The 17,940-nt window shown below is 47.2% G+C and overlaps 1 protein-coding gene across 1 annotated transcript; it reads left to right on the top strand.

Annotated features, from left to right (window-relative positions):
- Positions 1–458: 458 nt before the first annotated feature.
- Positions 459–17,605, top strand: LOC144138452 (RING finger protein 151-like; the record flags this gene model as incomplete). Its single annotated transcript, XM_077670734.1, is given in 6 exon segments — positions 459–482; positions 618–760; positions 4,069–4,307; positions 10,817–11,075; positions 14,433–15,703; positions 16,225–17,605. Coding segments are annotated over 4 exon segments (921 nt in total). The 3' UTR covers positions 14,822–15,703; positions 16,225–17,605.
- Between the last annotated feature and the right edge of the window lie 335 nt (positions 17,606–17,940).

The following is a 17,940-nucleotide window of genomic DNA, read 5'->3' as shown; positions in this document are numbered from 1 at the left end:
AAATTTTCGGCGTGGGGATTGCGTAATTAGGTATCACTTAATATATGCACAGCAAGTGCGTTATCCTCGAGGATGCATGAATTTGTGCTATTTTACGTGACTTCTTTTGTTTGTCTCTCGGCCTAAATTTAAAGAAGCCGCAGCTGTGCGTGCACGATACGAGTGACCCTTTTTGTTTGTAGCATTTCTGCCAAAGTTTCTCCGGTAAGAACCGTTTCTTTAGTTCGTTTAATAAAATGACACGTGGAACTTCACGATTGAGCGTGACGACAACTATTCAAACTTCGCGCTCGTGAGTGCCGCCGCGCCCCCTTGTGGCCACAAAAAGTTCGTTGCCGCCAAAAAATTTGTTGCTCCGCGAGCTCCTCCTCCGGCCATTCACTCGGCTGCTCGTGGTCGACTCACTCACTCTGCATCGAGACGCCGCGCCGTCGAGTCGCGGCTCACCTTCCAAGCAGTGTTCCAGGTGATCGTGCTGCCAAGTGAGTTGCCAGTTTGGCTTCACGTGCGGCTGTACGGACGGCAAATTTTTATCGCGTTCCATCTATGTTGGCCGAACGTGTGCTATCGTCTGCTGTGGCGTCTGCTGTTCGAATTCAACCGCTTCGCATTCGCAGGCGGTTCTCGACGGGGTCGTCTGCGTCCGTCTCTTGGTTCTTGCCCCCCCCCGTGTTCGGCGAACTGTCGCGCTTGCATCGAAGCGGGCTTTCCCGACGACTCCGAGGAATGGCACGGCGCAGGTCGACGTCTTCTGCGTCATGTAAGTTTCTTCAAACTGCCGTTCTGGTTGTTGACTCACTTCGCCGACGACCGCGCTTAAACTTTCGTTCGGAGCGTTATCTGGCGTCTGTGATACCGCGCGGTTTTTAGCCGTCGCCGTGCGCAAAGACAACAAATTAACTAGCGGCTAAGAATTGCTTGGGATATGGCGAGTTTGTTCATGTTGACTGGAAACTTAAGCATGAACGTAAAAACCAGGGACGGTGGAAAACACGGACACAGTGCTCCGTGTTTCCTTTTCTTCCGTCTTTTGCGTTCAAGCAGATGAACTTTCCCAGCATTGTGTCTGTACTTTCTTTTTTACCGTCTGTGTTTTTTACGTTCAAGCTGGAAATGTCCAGTCGAACGGCTAAGCTCAATGCGCGTGTTCGTTCCTCTGCGCAGCGAACTGTGGTGAGAGGTCTGTGGGGGACTGGGGTAGGATTGCCTGGCTATTTCAGCGGCCCGTGCGTGTGCTTTCTATGCGATTTTTCCCCCCCTCAATTGCATCCGCTGTTGTCACAGTACTGCAGCCCTCTCCGCGAACTGAACGTGAGCGGTTGGAAAAAATGTCTGGGGATTCCTTAGTGATCACTAAAGGAAGAACGCTTGGAACGAGCTAGAGTGAACGGTGACTAATTTTGTTACGTGTGAAAATAAGTGTACTAATGCGATGCTAGTTGGTGTCATACTCGTGCTGCCTAGGCTTTATGCTTTCTCCAAAAATATCTGCCGCGTTTCCGCTTAACATTTTTTTTTAATGGTTCATTGCTGAACTACTCAGACTTTTTTCCCCCCAGATTTTGACGCTCCTTACTTCAAAGGGCTCCTTGTAGAACATTTTTGAGGTGATACTCTCTTTCGTGCAGATTGGGTCGAAAATAAATTCTTACTGCAGATCAAAGACATCATGCATTTTTGACGCTCCTTACTTCAAAGGGCTCCTTGTAGAGCATTTTTGAGGTGATACTTTCTTTCGTGCAGATTGGGTCGAAAATAAATTCCTACTGCAGATCAAAGACATCACGCATTTCTACCAATTGCTTGCAATAATTCTCAGCATGATGTCGAACGACGCACAATTACACCAAAGGAGTCCTGGATGTGCACCCTGACACACTTTCATTTCCAGCAAAGAATTTCCTCCCATGATTCTCGCCCATGAAACAGGCAATTTTACAGCCTTAAAGGTTTACTGATGTGAACGCAATAACGGGGTAACAAGCAAACCCAAACGAGAGCAACGAGGAAGTGGGTTCATTTGTTCGCACAAGTTAGTGACCTCTGTTTTTTTTTTTTTTTACTTGTGTCTTTCACTGCCTGCAACCAACAAGCTTTTCTCGAGTGCCTGACTCACTTTTTCCGCGCGCACTGAATCAGGCATAACTACAAAACCTGGCAGCGTGCAGCTGTTATATGTGCACCTGCAGTTGAGTGACGAGCACGCATGCTGGGAATATTGACCCCACTCTAAACAGCAGATTTTAAGTTGTAGTTCGACGCACTCAAAGCTGGTCAGGCGCAGTATAATAATAAACTGTTTGTGCAGCTCCCTAGACAAGTCATGTCCGCACAGGGTTGCTGAAAGCATGGATGCGCAAGTGGCCCGCCTGTGATGTTCTGGGTTCCCTCAGGAACCTGTTGCGCCTGCTGCTGCTGAAAGCCTTATCAAGACAGTTAGGGCGGGTACCCATTCTCCAAAAGGAGATGACGCCAGCCAACTCAGGTCGCAGTGGGTAGCAGTACCGTTCGTACACCAGCTGACGCACCGCTTGAGAGAAAGTGGCCGAGTAATGCGGAGTCAGTGGGCTGGCCTCTGCACCTGGGAAGCTAATGTAGATGCGTCCAGCCGCCAATGAGAAAAGGAGGCAGGGTTGCTCAAAAATTCGCCTGCCTTCGTAATTAAGATGCGAAGGCTGAGGAAACAGCGGCAGACCACCTGACCTTCATCGGTGGATTTGGGGACCCCATCATCGCTCCCTGCTTGAGTTTCTTCGCGAAACGGGGGTTAATATATACCTGTGACGCAGTATTTATGCCAACGGGCATACTATCGCAATTAAAAAAAAAACAGCGGACCTGATGGTCTTCACTAGCTTTTAACTTGGCCTTCCTTAAGTCTGCCCCTTTTCTAATAGAAGATGGTTAAAAATCGAAGCTTCCTTCATGCAGACTGAGTTAAATCGGTCCACAATCCACCCTTCTAAAATACAAGATCCAAACCCCTAAAGATCACCTCAACTCAGCCATATTCCAAAGCCAACACCTGTGGTGGTATGAACCCAAAGAAAATGCTGTGCTCCCCGAATGTGGTGGTAGCAAAATCAAATACACGCCTGTTTCATAACGCAAGGTTAGATTCGGACCATGGGAAGGGGTTTTTCTCTCCTGGTTCGTTTTTTGCTTCATGCAGCAGCGAAATTCTAATTGTTTTCTGTTGTGCTTAAATTGGAAGGTTAGGTTATCACTTCTTTCCTTTTATATTTATTTCCAATCTCCCAATCTCACGTGTGCATTTGCCTTCCTGTCTCTTAATGAGGTGACCAGGGAAGGCGAAATGGAATGTTTTTTGCATGCTGTGGGTACCTAAATTCGTTTGGTTTATTTTCCTTTTTTGCTTCGAAATGGGGCTGTAATACTTGTGTAAATTCCTATCGAACCTTTTTTCCTTGCAAGTGTTGTGCACTGTGTGCCAACACATTTTTTAGGGGCTGGAGCTGTTGGAGTCTCCTGTCGTCGTCGTAATTGTAATTTCATGTAGTCACGTTACTAAAATACCGGGACACGCGTTTAAGCCTTGCGCTAGAATGTAATGCGTACTAAAAAAACACCGGGACACTCGTGTACGCCTCTCGCTAGACAGCTTCATGCTTCAAAGACCAGAGACTTTTACAGCAAAGCTGTAACCCGGTACCCCCCAACTGTTTCATCTCTGTTGGCAAAAATGCCAAGGGGCCAAGAACACATTTATACACTGCATGCTTCGCCTCTCCCTAGGTTTCACGTTAGTGGAGATGGCCCGCTTTTTTTTTTCTTTCCAGTTGGCTGCACGTGTTGTTGTTACCCGCTGCTGCTAACCCATACCCATCGGGCTTTTAAGGGGGCCCAGTGGTTAACTTACCGGTTTCACTGCATTTTGACAGCATACGTGAAGCTGGTAGGTGTAAAAAATTCTGCTTTCAAATGTTTTAGGGCCCTATGAGGGAAGCCCTTTCAGTGAAAGGTGCTTCAAGTGATGCCGTTTCACTTGGGACGGTACCCCTTGCAAGTGGGTTGTCTGTTGTCCCTTTTAATGCGTCGGTCATGCAGCAGTGCCGGAGCTGAGCCTGGAGGACTATGACCCCCGGCCGGACGAGGAGCTGATCTGCGTGATCTGCCACTCGGTGCTGCACGAGCCGGTCGAGTGCCACTGCCGGCACGTCTTCTGCCGCCGCTGCATCACCGAGTGGGTGCGCAAGAACAACAGCTGTCCCGTGTGCCGCAAGCGCGCCATCGCCGCCTTCATGCCCGCCCTGCCCCTCCTGCAGAACATGCTCAGCCACCTCAAGGTACGTCCTCCTCTTCCGCTCACCATCCTCCTCTTGGCGTCCTCGTCTCGGACGGCTGCACTCCTCCTTCAAGGGGCCCTGTAACACTTCTGACAAATGGTTTCACTCTTTCCTTTGTGCCTTCCGTTTGGGCGTTGCCTTTGGGGATTTCTTTTTACAGTGGCTACTGAAGGAAGGCTGGCCAATAGCCACTACACCGCTGTAATGACGTAGTTCCAGCGGATGAAGAGCGCCAAGACCGGGAAAGGGAGAAAAATCTTTCAAGCAAGTTTGCAAGTTATCTGATGGGCATAGGGCGGTAATTTTTGGCTGAGCTACCTTGCGACCCCTTAATCTAAGTATCGTGTGTTTGTTGACCATGTTCTGGAAGCATTTAAGGTTTAGAGAAAGGACGAAAGTGTTGCAGGGTCTTTTTAAAGGGGCCGTGAGGACAAAGTACATCTTCGCTCAATTTGAAAGAGCTAGCCTGGGGCAGCTCACTCGGCTCCATTCCTGTCACGAGAGATGTTGCTTTAAGCAACGACACAGAAGTACTGAAACAGCTTAAATTTCCCGCTGCAGTGACATAATGTGGGCCAGCAGTAGAGACGTAGTTATCGTTGCGTTAACTGCACTTCCACATTCAAGTTGATACGATCAAGCGGAGCTAGAAGCGATTGCCCAGTCCGTTTCTTGGGGGTGGCTTAGGTTGGCAACCGCCAATTGCACAAACAAGATTCTGTGACGCCGTAGAGAAACTGTTCGAAAGTGGCTGGGGAGTTGCCACTGCTCCATCTGTTTTTCCCACTAGTATCTCCATTATTTGTTTGAAGTGGGCGATGAAATTGGTGTCACTGTTATCAGGACAAAGCAGTATTTTAATCAACCAAACGTGTACTTTTGTCTTCAAGCCCCTTTTTATCTAGTCTTCCGGTCCTATCTGGCAGTGCCAGCCCTTCCCACATTGTGACAGTATAGAAAGTTGGGTGAGTTGGTAGGTGTTCATCTGGGTGTTGAACAGCACAAAGCGGGGGAACAGCAGACGGAGGAAGAAATGCGCCGAACGGGCGCTGTTTTAATGCGTAGCATTGTTTGCCGTGTATACTGTTGCGACCGGGTGGGCCGACCCGAGCCGAGCTCTGGTGTAGAGCGAGCGGCCAGCCGCTGTTGCAGCCGTGAAGAAGTCCAGAAGCCGTAGGCCAACGTAACTGTTTACTTCATAGCGACAGGTGAGCCGAAGCCAAAGAACAATGCCCCGACGGGCGAGGTAACAGTACAGGACTCGAGCAGAGTGACAGCATGGATTCACTGCTCAAACAGGAATGGGTTATAGCGCTTGCGGGGCCTCTATTTATATCCAAAAGCGCAACGGTCAAAACGCCGACAAGCGGCAACACTCCACGAACGTCACACACACAACTCTCTTTCCAGAGTTTGTGAGCAGTCGATAGCATCGGCGCACGTTGAGTCCGAGAGAGGGGAGAGAAGAGGACTCCGCTGTGATCACGGGGCCTCTGTGTCCTTGAAGAGCGTTGAGACGAGCCTCGCCGGCAGCCACCGAAGTTTTGAAACGGAGACCCAGGCTTGTCCCGGCATGAAAATATGATTCACCGACAAGATGGGGCCTGTTTCCAAAGGCACACGCAATGGCTTCACCGCACAGCCGAGGAGTGATGCGGGGAAAGTACGGCGGCGGGCCGATTCGTAACAATACCCCCACAGCCAGGACTGTGCAACGCCCCGCATTTTCACAAAAATGCAGATATTGCAAAAGATACACCTGTAATCGTTATAATAGTGTAAATGCGGATAATTGGTTGGACAGAATTTTGAAAAATTAAGATCAATATAAAAAATGCTGAATATGGCAAACCTTGTAATGCCATGCATTTACACAGTAATGCAGATTTCGCGGAAGTTCCAAATGTAATCGTTATAATAGGGTAAATATAGTTCATTGGTTGAGCGAAATTAGAACAAAACTTAATAAAAAAAATGCATTACAGAAAATGGCAAACCAAATAATGCTTTGCATTTACACAATGCTTATTTCGTGAAAGTTCCACCTGTAATCGTTGTAATAGGGTAAATGGAGATAATTGGTCAGACAGGATATAGAAAAACCAAAAAATTTGGCTGGAAAAAAAAAAAGAAACTCGTACTCAGGACAAGCGGCATAAGAATGCTACGCATTAGTAGACAGTTCTTGGAATTTATGCAGAATTTTTTTCCTTGGTTGTTTGTCTATTTGCTCTGTTCTGCACCAAGATGACCTTTTTCCTGTGTGCAGGCAGCATTGTTATCCTGCAACGGGCTGTAAATAATTGGTAGAAACACTGGACATAGTCCAAAGTTCAACGAAAACTCGTCTGGTGAGGAATTAACATAACTCGCCCTTTTTGGCAAGTGTCAGTTTGTTCCCGAAAACACTGGACGGTTCCCCATCTAACAGCTACTGCAGTAGCTTGACATAGGCCAGGGAACTGTTGCAAGGCACAGCGGACAGCGCATGAAAGCAGCGCGTAGTCCTGTAAACAGCACAATATTTGAAAAAATTACAAAAGCTAAAGCACACACATCACAAAATTACAGTGGCGTGCATTTCAAGGGTAGGTCAAAGATAGTACAACGTAATACCTCATAATACATTAAACAGTACAACAAAAAAAAAAGGGACCGCCGCGGTGGCTCAGCAGCTAAGGCGTTGCGCTGCTGAGCACGAGGTCGCGGGTTCGATTCCCGGCCGCGGAGGCCGCTTTTCTGATGGAGGCGAAAAGCAAAAACGCACGTGTGTACGAGATTTTGGCGCACGATAAAGATTCCCAGGTGGTCAAAATTAATCCGGAGCCCTCCACTACGGCGCGCCTCATCGCGCGTTAAACCCTACAATCAATCAATCAATCAGTCAACAACAAAAAAGGGGGAAAATAAACCACAACAAAGTTTACTTATGGTCGCACAAGGATGAAGTCAATCGTTTCTTGGAAAAACTGGTGGTTGGCTTGTAATTGTTAGCTGTTATCGGGAGATTATGTGCTAAAGATTGCACTTTATAATTTGTATGGAAATACGGTAGTATCCACAGTTCAGTGTTGTGGGTGCGTGTATCTGTTCGTTTATGCTCATAACATGCTGGATTGTACCTAATTTACCACCGCAACACGAGAGAAATAAACGGTGCACAGCAGCCGGAATTCGTACATATGGTCAACACGAACAATGTTGTATGTTAAAAAGGCACGTTTTTATGGTGGACACACATTCGAGATTCCCAATGCACCGTACCATTAGTTTTTGCCTTACTAGAAGCCTATTCGTGTTCATTTCAGTTGTGGCCGCCCACACAAGGTAACAATAACTTAGTTGTGACGAAAATAAAGCATAATACACTTGAAGTTTAGCTGATACCGGGAGTAGGGGAGTTTAGCTGACATGGCAAGTACAGTGTTAAGTTACTGCATCTGCCTTCATCTTTCATCTTCTGTTTTTTAGTGTTGCAGGACTCTGCGTATCTCAAATACCAAATTGCTTCAAGACTCAAAGCAGAATGGCGCGAGGCACTGTTCTTCACCATGTTTGTGCGCTGCAGTGGCACGGTGTTCCTTTCAGATTGCGTGGCACTCGGCAAGCTAAGCAGTTTATCGCGTGATGCAGCAACTGCCCGGCAGCCTTTCCAAGTAGAGATGAACTTGTGCTGAAAATAGCACATCATAAAAAATCCCATTGGTCCTAGTTAGTACAACAACCACAGGGAAGAACCTGAGTACAGTCTAAGACCCGCCGCGGTGGCTCAGTGGCCAAGGCGTTGTGCTGCTTAGCCAAAGGTTGCAGGTTCGATTCCCGGCTGCGGCGGCCGCTTTTCCGACGGAAAAGCGAAAATGGCCGCGTGTTTGAAATTCCGGCGCACGTAAAAAAATCCCCAGGTGGTCAAAATTAATCCGGAGCCCTCCACTACAGCGCCCCTCATCGCCTGTGTAGCGTCAGCGCGTTAAACCTCACAATCAGTCAAATCAATGAGTACAGTCAAAAGCCTCCTGTGCTTTGCCCTGTGATCTTCTCTTACAGCGTCTGGTTTTCTATCTTTCCTTCCAACCTTTTCTGTTCACTTGCGGTGTGCTTGAAATCAGGTTCTTTCTTGCGTGGACCAAAAGTTTGATGCAAAACTCTTGTTGTGCATGCTCTGGGGCGGGCAAATTTGGGGCACTGCCGCCTACCTCTGCAGAACCTGGTAACAAACAAATCGTAGAATAACAAAATTTCTTGACGTAGCAAATGTTGGTTTCCCCTTCTGTCTTTCCACGGCCCAGTCAGTTTAGAAACGGGAAGCAAGCACCATACATTAAAAAGAAAGCTCGTGTACGAGACGTTGTTGCTGGAGTAAACAGAAAGGGGAGTTTTGCCTTTCCGCGTGATGCAAAACACTGCTAACAGTTGAACCATGTCAGTGATAGGATGGCCACCGAGACTGGGTTGAAAATTATGGCAGACGGAAAAGTAATTCGAGGAATGGCATGAGAATATTTGGGGGCGACGAACGGCTTAGATGATACAGGACGGGGACTGTCCATGTGCGGCAGTGGTTCAGTTTTAACAGAGTTCTAATGCAAACACCCCGTCGCACTTGATAGAGGTTCACATGGCCTGGTGGTATTTGGAAGACTGCTGTGAACAGAAGTTGGCCATCAGGCCCGTGGGAGACAAAGAAACGTGCTGTGCCATTTACCCAGGACATTGTTTTTCTGATGCGGCAGCTTTGTGCTTTTGGCAGGCGCATTGCAGCTCAACACAACTATCAGTGCCACTCTAGGGCACTGGACCTGAGCAAATAGCCTTGTAACATCTCTGCCCTCCTGAGATAGATTGGGGGCGAACGGCACAACACAATGGGGACAAGAAAGGGTGAAAGGAGTAACATACGCACAATATTGGTGTGTATAGTGTGTACATGTAGTACAGAAGCCAACCGTTTTTTCGGACTCCAACTATTCAGACTTACTGGATATTCCGGACTTTCCCGAGGAACCGCCAGTTGTCCCGTAGGAGTAGTGATGGCTCGCGGATTTTTCGGGCTGCTCTTTTATTTGGCCTATTTTTCGTTTCCCCCCCCCCCCCCCCCTTAGGTCCGAAAAATCGGTCGGCTACTGTAGTGTGTTTTCAATTAAAAATTTTGGACAGCAAGCGCTAGTGGAGCAAGGCTGGAGAAACAGCAAAGCTGGGGGTGACACCTAGTTTCTTCGAGTTTTGTTGCTAAGTTTTGTAAGGTTTCACAATGTTCTTGCTTGGTTAGGCTTAGTGTTGAGGGGTCGAGGCCAAGTTTAGGTGGATTTTCCAAGGCTGTTCCGGTCGGTCCCTCCCACTGACGGCGGATTCCAGAAGGAAAGAAGCAGGTTGACCCCCAGCTCTGCTGTTTCTCCAGTCTTGCACCATTTGTGCAAGTTACACCAATATTTTTTGCTTTGGTAGCTCAAGACTAACTAATACCTTTAAAATCGTATACAGGGTTCGCACAGGTCCTTGAAAACCCTTGAAATTAAGTGTCACTTTCAAGGCCTGGAAAGTCCTGGATTTAATCGTCCTTGAAAACCCTTGATTTTTCTGGACAGAATCAATGGCCCTGTCTTTTCACAAGAATATAGTCTTTGGCATAAATTTTAGGTCTTAGCAAATGTAAGAAAGCATTGTAACAATCAAGTTTCAGTGTATGGAGGGAATTACAAGTTTGGTGAATGTTCATCATTGCGAGACAACATTGGGAGGAGGCACTTCTCAATCCAATCCATGTCACGATACAAGCCAGTGAAAGCCAGCTTCTGTTCTCTATCTTGCATCTTCCATCTAGTCTATGGACGCTCGCTCATTGCATGTTTGCTATGCCTCATACGCTACTACTCCGTTTGCTTTTATGTGCAAACGGTGGATGTGTACATAGTTCTTCCTTCCTTGCAGCTACACTTGCGGATGTTATTTCAGCTGATACTCTTGCTGACAATGCAGGCAACATTAAAAATCAAACAGCCTGAGCAAAGCACCAAGAAAAAATACAAACCTGTAAATACCAACCATGAAATAAAAGATAAAGCTGGGGGAGCATTCACGAACCCATTGGCGCCTATCTACCTAAATGTGCACTAATGTGCTTAGGTATTGTGCAATAAAAAACTTGCAATGTGTTGAAAAAGTTATAATCCCAGATAAAACATTAGATGGGGACTTTGAAATTGTGTTTTCGGGTCCTTGAAAACCCTTGAATTTTTGCTTCTGAAGCCTGTACGAACGAACCCTGGGTATAGTAAGAGGTGTGCATATGTATAAGCCCCTCGTACTCACACTTCAGCAGGCGTGAAAGCCGGCCTCACTGTTATAATGCCCTATCTGCAGTGGTGCCGGTGGTGGTGGTGATGATGATGATGATGATTCTGGACAAAGACTGTGGGGTATACTTGTGCACTGGTTTTGTAGCTCCCGTGCCACATCGCAACTTTGGTGTGCTAGGTTAGTTACAAGCACCTCCTCGCTTGTTCGTCTCGCAGGTGAAGTGCCGCAACGCGGGCTGTAATGCCCGTGTGCCTAGGGAGAGCTACGTGAGCCACGTGAACACGTGCGAGTTCCACGAGGTGGGATGCCCGCACGAGGCGTGCGAACACCGGTGCCCACGGCGAGCCCTCGACTCACACGTGGCGCAGTGCCCGCTGCGACAGGTCACGTGCGACCAGGGCTGCGGACTCGTGCTCACCAAGGGGCGCCTCCAGGCTCACAGCTGCGTGGACGAGCTCAAGCGCAAGCTCGACGGTGAGCACGCTCTTCCCTCCGTGCTCTCGCTTTTCGTCTTGGGTGTACCTGCCCCGGTGGCTCAGTAGCTAAGGCGTCGTGCTGCTGAGCCCAAAAATGCGGGTTCGATTCCTGGTCGCAGCGGCCGCATTTCTGATAGAGGCGAAAAGCAAAAACGCCCGTGTGTTCAAGATGTTGGCGCACATTAAAGATCCCCACGCGGTCAAAATTAATCCGGAGCCCGCCATTATGGCGCACCTCATCACCTGTGTAGCGTCGGCGCGTTAAGCCTCATAATCAATCGTCTTGGAGTGTGTTCCACTTTCCCCCTTTAGAGGGCTCGTTTGCCATTTTTGCGGACAGTGTGCCGTATCGGGCCCCAGAGTTCTTCAGTACAGTAGCCGACCGATTTTTCGGACCTGGAGGAGAACGAAAAATAGTCCAAATAAAAGAGCAGTGCTAAAAATATGTGAGCCGTTACTCCTATGGGACAACTGGTGGTTCCTCGGGAAAGTCCGGAATATCTAGCAAGTCTGAATTTTTTAGTCCGATAAAACGGTTGGCTACTGCATACCCCAGTTGCCAAGTGTACTGGTGCAACACCTAGCTGGGGACAAAGACTGAACTTTGCCAAACACTTGCTCGTAATCACAACTTAAGGGGGGGGACATGGCTCTTAAAACTATTTCTTTTAACCTTTAAGTAAACTCTCTGAAACTTGTCAGTCTTGCTGTTTTTTCCGCACTGATTTCGAATATAGCATTATTTTTTCAGTTTTTCAATATGTTCCCGAGATTATTAGAGGTAATTAGCCATTTTTGGAGGAACAATACACAAAATAGTGTTGGCCGCAGGACTGTAATCTTTACACTTTCCAACACTGAACCCTGGTGAGCGCAATAAGAGAATCGGTTTTTTTGATGCACCGCTTGGAACTAGTTTTACAGCTCATTAAACTTTGGTGTTTGAAATGGGCATTCAAAATGGTTCCTTGCCACTGGCGCCACCAAACTTTAATGAGCTGTAAAATTAGTTCCGTGTGGTGCATCAAACAACCGATTCTGTTATTGCACTCACCAGGATTCGTAGCATTGGAAAATGTAAAGATTAGTTTTATGGCTAGCACTGTTTTGTCTATTGTTCCTCCGAAAATGGCTAATTATCTCTAATTACCTTGGGAACTAATCGACTTGTTCAAAAAATGCCATATTTGAAATCAGTGTGGAAAAAGCAGCGAGACTGACAAGTTTCACAGAGTTTACTTAAAAATTAAAAAAGTTTTTTTTTAAGAGCAGTGTCCCCCCTTAATAAAATAAAGCTTGCTTTTTTAATTTGGAGGCATTAAATTGGGTACTGTACACTTACTTTCCATGGGTTTTCTTTTGACTTATAGCAGCAACTGCAAGTGGTGGAGTACTGCTTCAACTTTCTGTTAACAGATGGCAGGCTAGTCAACTTGCCCCGTGCCTGCCCCTGTTTGTGTCGAGTGCAGGGGGGTGCAACTGTGGACTGATTTTCGACACATGGCCCTACGGGGAGCTTCGGAACTGGTTTATGCCGAGTCGCTCTGAGCCCCATTCCAATTTGAATGTATCTGACAACGGCGACGTCTTCACGGAGAAAGCATCAAAGTCAACCATGCAGGCTATCTTCCTGTCTAAATGATCTCAACACCACCTTTCTTGTATATTAAAGGGACACTAAAAGGTGGAAACAAGTTGGCTGTATCGGTAGATTACGGTGCTCAGAATCTGAATATACACCATTCTCGCAACCAGCAGTGGCTTACTAAGGCAGAAAGCAGCAGAAGCGTGAAAACAGGCGACGGCGCCCTGTACGCTCTTGGGCGCTACGGTTTGTGACATCGCAAAAAATGCGAACAGTGAGGGCTCATCGGAGAAGCATCTGTAAATGTTTTTCTCGGCCGACTACAGCTTCTGTACATTGTGAGATGGGCTGCTTTTCTCACGCTTCAGTCAGCCATCATGCTGTCAGTTTCATTTTGAAAAAGCGTCTCTGAAATGAAAAGCTACAGTCTATTAGTCTATTTCTGTATGTCTGTCTCCTTCACCACCTCTGTCTGTGCACTTGTATCTTTCTCCGTTGCACTTACTACAGTCAAATCCGGTTATAGCGAACTGCAATATGCGCCACGATTAGTTCGATATATCCAATAGTTTGATATAGCCGAACCCGCCTATAACGAGCTTATTCTTGCGAGTTCGCAATATGGGGAATTTCCCCCACCATCCCCGTATGCAGAAACAAAGAAAATAAAGTATGTCATTACCATGCACAAAGCTACTTTCCGTCTTAACTGCCGACTTAAAAAAAAGCGGCTTTTTTTTTTTTCCTGTTGTTTTGGCAGCCTCAACTAGCACAGCAATCTTTACACGAGACATTGTTTGCATCAGTTCATGTCCGTGTCCTCCAATATCGAAGAAATATTGGTGGAGGACATCGACTGCTGGAAGCACTTCATTAAGCGTCGGGCGGCTTTCACTCGCAACATCCTCTGCCTCCCCGGTGCTTTTCATCAGCATTACAACGGTGTTGCTGACAGTGTCCACATCCGAGGGGCTTACAGTGACAGAAATGTTGTCGTCGACACTCAAAAAATCTTAAAAGGCTTTCGGCACAGCATCGGAAACGTTGGAGAGCTGCCGTCTTGGTCCGGACTTACTGACTGAGCGGGTTCCGTCGTGAGTCCCGCGCTTCGGAAACAGTTACGGAAAGTGTCGGGCGTCATGTCGCTCCATACGAGGCACATAGTCTCAGTCGCGGCCTTTGCTCAGTGGTCACGGCCAATCATCTCAATTGCCGCTCCGAGACCGTGCATTTTGGCGGCCATTCTAGGCTAGCCGAGTTCGATGTACCAGATGTGAACTTCGTTATAAAAAATATGTTTCGCGTGTATTTCTGTAACTGATTTATTTTTGTTCGATATATAGCATAATTCGCTCTATCTGGGTTCGTTATAGCCGGGTTTGACTGTACCTCTATCTGTCTCTCTGTCTGTCTCTAGCTACCTCACCATCTGTCGATCTATTATCTCTTACCATCTCTCTATCCCTCCCTCAGCATCTGTCTGATTTGATTGATTGTGGGGTTTAACGCGCCGACGCAACGCAGGCGATGAGGCGCGCTGTAGTGGATGACTCCGGATTAATTTTGACCACCTGGGGATCTTTAACGTGCGCCGAAATCTTGACCACACGGGCGTTTTTGCTTTCCGCCTCCATCAGAAAAGCGGCCGCCGCGGCCGGGAATCGAACCCGCGACCTCGTGCTCAGCAGCGCAACGCAGCATCTGTCTGTCTCTGAGGGCATTGTGAGGTGCTGTGCTTGTTTACGCCGTCTCCTCCCCCTCCGTACGCAGAGGCGAGCTCTGAGCGGGATGACTGGAAGCGCAAGGCGGAGGACGCCACGCAGGCCCTGAGCAGCCTGCACGACACGCTGCGCCGCATGGGCAGCACGGTCGAAGGCCTGCAAAGCAACCTGGGCGACCTGGGCTCGAGGCTACGCTGTGCCGAGACCCTGGCCGCCTCGGGGCAGCGCAGCAGCGGCCGCCGCCCCATCGCCATGTCGACGCCGTTGCGCGGGGGCCTCGCCAACCCCTACCAGGGGCTCCTGTTCGGCACGCGCACGGCGCGGCTCCTGGAGGGGATCGAGAGCGACTCGGACCGCAGCTGGAGCCCCCACTCCGACGCATCGCACGAGTCGCTCCGCGACGTGGAGGAGCTCTTTCTGGAGGACTTCAACAGCTGAGCGGGTGCAGGGTGTGGGGTATCAGGGATTAGGTTTGTCTGTTTTGATTGCGGCTTTGGTTTCAGAGCTAGCAGTTACCCCCCTCTCTTGTTGCTGAAGAGTTGGGAACGACTTGGCTTGGACGGATTGCATAAGCCGCTTTGTGATGTTGGGTGGCTCTTCTCAAATTCCAATGGCTGAGCTTGTGTGCGGGTGTGTGTTTGCCTAGGGATTTTTTTTTTTTTTTTTCTAATTCAAGAAAGTTTGCGATGGCTTGGAAAGACTAAGACTATCCTCTGGTCTGGAGGAAAAATATTGTGGGAGTTTTGGGTGTTGTTTAAGTTGCCTGCATCCAACGATGGCTCCATTGACAGCTGGATTTCTTTTGCTTGATTTCAGTTCCCCTTTCCAATCAGTTTCCTTTTGTTAGAAAACTTTTCCGCCGGCATGTTTGTAGTACTGGGTTGGGTTTGTGTTAATAAACAATATTTAGCACTGCCTTGGGCTAAGTTGGTGAATATGCATGAGCGCTGTCACCTTTGTGAACTACGTGCTGAAGGCAAGCGCAGTATGAAATCTCTGCTAGATCAAACTTTCGGCGTGATTTTCATTTATTCACAAGCAGAGCTAGGCAGAAAGGTCAGAACTTGCATGTTCGCAAACAGCAATGCTCCATAGACGCAGCTTTTTTTACTTAGGCCAGGGGTGGGAGTCATAAATTACCCCATAGCAGTGAAGTTAGTGATTCGAGGGGCAGGAAATTACCCCACTCCACAACATTTCTTTTGTTCCCTCTAACATGTGATGCTTTGGGGGAAGGGCTGTTTCCTATGTTTTGGATATCGTTGCGTGAAAGTTAGCTTTAGTTGGTCAGTTACACTGAAACTGCAGAGCATTCTTAAGGTAAAGGAGCACTGACACGGAAATTTTGTTACTTTTATTGCTTTTATCGATGCTTAATGGTCTCGCGAACCTGAAACAGCACTTCAAATACTTCAGCGCGCGGTAATTAATTACATTGAACAGCCTGAAAATCGTTTGTTTCAAATTCCCGAGCTTTTACCCCGAACGGCGCATATGACGGAATCCCGGCCTGACCTCACCGCCTTGTGCGGACGTCACCGGCGCCCGTTTGAGGGGGTGTTGCGCCCGCTCGCCGCTCGTGGGGCCGCGCGCGTGAAGTGACGTCACGAGTTTTTGACGAGTGCTGTCGCGTCACTTCTTTTGACCTCACGGGGTGATGTCACGCTGATGTCCATTTGCTGAGTGCCGCTCGGTGCGCTGCTCTGTCGGCGCGATAAATGAGATCCAATTGAACTATGCTCTTCGTGTCGCAGGCCGCTCATATTTCAGCAAGGGTATTCTGTTGAAGCGAACTGTGCAATAATATTAACGCCGAAAATTGGTGTCAGTGCTCCTTTAAGATAAGCGCGGCCTCCTATTAGTAGCTCTGTAATGTTGAAGGCGGGCTGCTTTTTTATCTCGCAGCAGGGTCATTTGAGCTGAATTCACGATGTCATCTTATGCCCATGGAATTCAATGATGAAATGACAAAATTGGTGGTTACCGTGTTTGATAGACCACGGTGCAAATTCTTCTCACAGTGCAAATTCTTCTAATAGTGAGGCCAATCCAATATGGGAACCTTTGTGAAAAAGTTAAATTCGAGACCAGTCAAGCGTCGCAAAACAGGGAGAAAAAAAAAATAAATCCCGCAATTTTATTTGAAATGCATTTCTATCCAAGGTGCCTACTACCGTATACTTTCCTGCGTACCTGGACCATTTTCACAGCTTTGCCTGAGTGGACGGTAGAATGGGCTCTTTGTCAACATGTCTGCCACGTTTACGACCACAATGTCATCTTAGCCAAAAATACCCGTGGCACTTCCACAGGCTTTCGTCGTGCAATTTCTTAATTAAAAGGGTTCGTTACATGGACACGCTGTCACTACCGTGGTTTTCAGCGACCCTAGATTTTGTAGCTTCCGCTATAAAGGTTTCACCAGTGGCCTTGTGTGTAACAGTGTCAAAAACTCTGATCTTCGCAACTGTGATCTCCTTGTTTGGGGAATGATTTCGAGAGTTGTTTCTTCAATTTATTTTGCGCCCATGCTCCGTCACCATATTTGGTTAGAGGCTGTGTCATTGTTGTTTGACATTGTATGGAGAGCGCGGCAGTTGTTTTCCTACCGCTCTACTGTTAGCTCTAAAAACACCGGCAGCTATTTTTAACTTACTGCATCGTCATATTTTTGCTGTGATGGCGATTTCTCGCTGTCTGTCAACATTCTCAAAGCCTCTTGTGATATTTTGTGTAATGCTTTTTAATATTATTGTTCTTGTTTATATTTGCTCTTTTCTCTTTCAGTATTCTGTTTCGTCTTTGTGCGGCATTATTTTTGGGGACCAACATTGAAAAAAAAAAACGCTCTTAGCACCTGTTTTTATGGTGCGTCAATGTACGAACACCAAAAACTGGCCAAATTTCGTTAGCGCGCGTTTTGTTCATTTAATTGTAGCAATTATTTCCAGGGAAGCCTAGGTATATGTACTGTGTTGCTTTACTCTGAATCCGGTTTACAGAACACGCAGGTTTTTATCCTTGAATGTTTGTTCAAAACATACTTGACAAGATGGACAGAGTTGTGTATTTACCAAAAATTTAGACTAATTTTTTAGCAGTAGCGCCGTACTATTTTGAGTTTCTTTTATGCAGTGTGCATTTTTTTGTGCCAGCGTGCAAGGAATTCTTTGGTGTTTTGCTGTTGACTTGTTCATTAATAAAAACTTCAATTTCCTGTCACTGTGCTTTTTTTTTTTTCTCGCTGATCACTGACGAAATGCCACTTGATTGGTGGATAAAAAAGCGAAAGCAAGTATAACATAGCAAAGTCATTAACATCTGAAGGGTTAATTAAATCTATGTATATATAAACGTTTGAGACAGTCCTTATCAGAATAGTGAAACTGCATTTTTAGTTTCATTTAACTACCAATACAATACCTGTGATGGCTCTGCTGACCGAAATGTAGTTTCTTGCATTTGCACAAGTTAAAACCAAGGAGGTTAAAACCTACAGTGCAAATTGCAAAGCCCCCCCCCCTTTCTGAAAAAAAAAAAGCTGATAACTTTAAATT

This window comes from Haemaphysalis longicornis, unplaced genomic scaffold, assembly GCF_048455015.1.
Source record: "Haemaphysalis longicornis isolate Haplotype H1 unplaced genomic scaffold, Haemaphysalis longicornis Haplotype H1 scaffold_5, whole genome shotgun sequence".
Lineage (NCBI taxonomy): Eukaryota > Metazoa > Arthropoda > Arachnida > Ixodida > Ixodidae > Haemaphysalis > Haemaphysalis longicornis.
The sequence above is the reverse complement of the archived record's forward strand: the minus strand, read 5'-3'. Positions and strand labels throughout refer to the sequence as shown.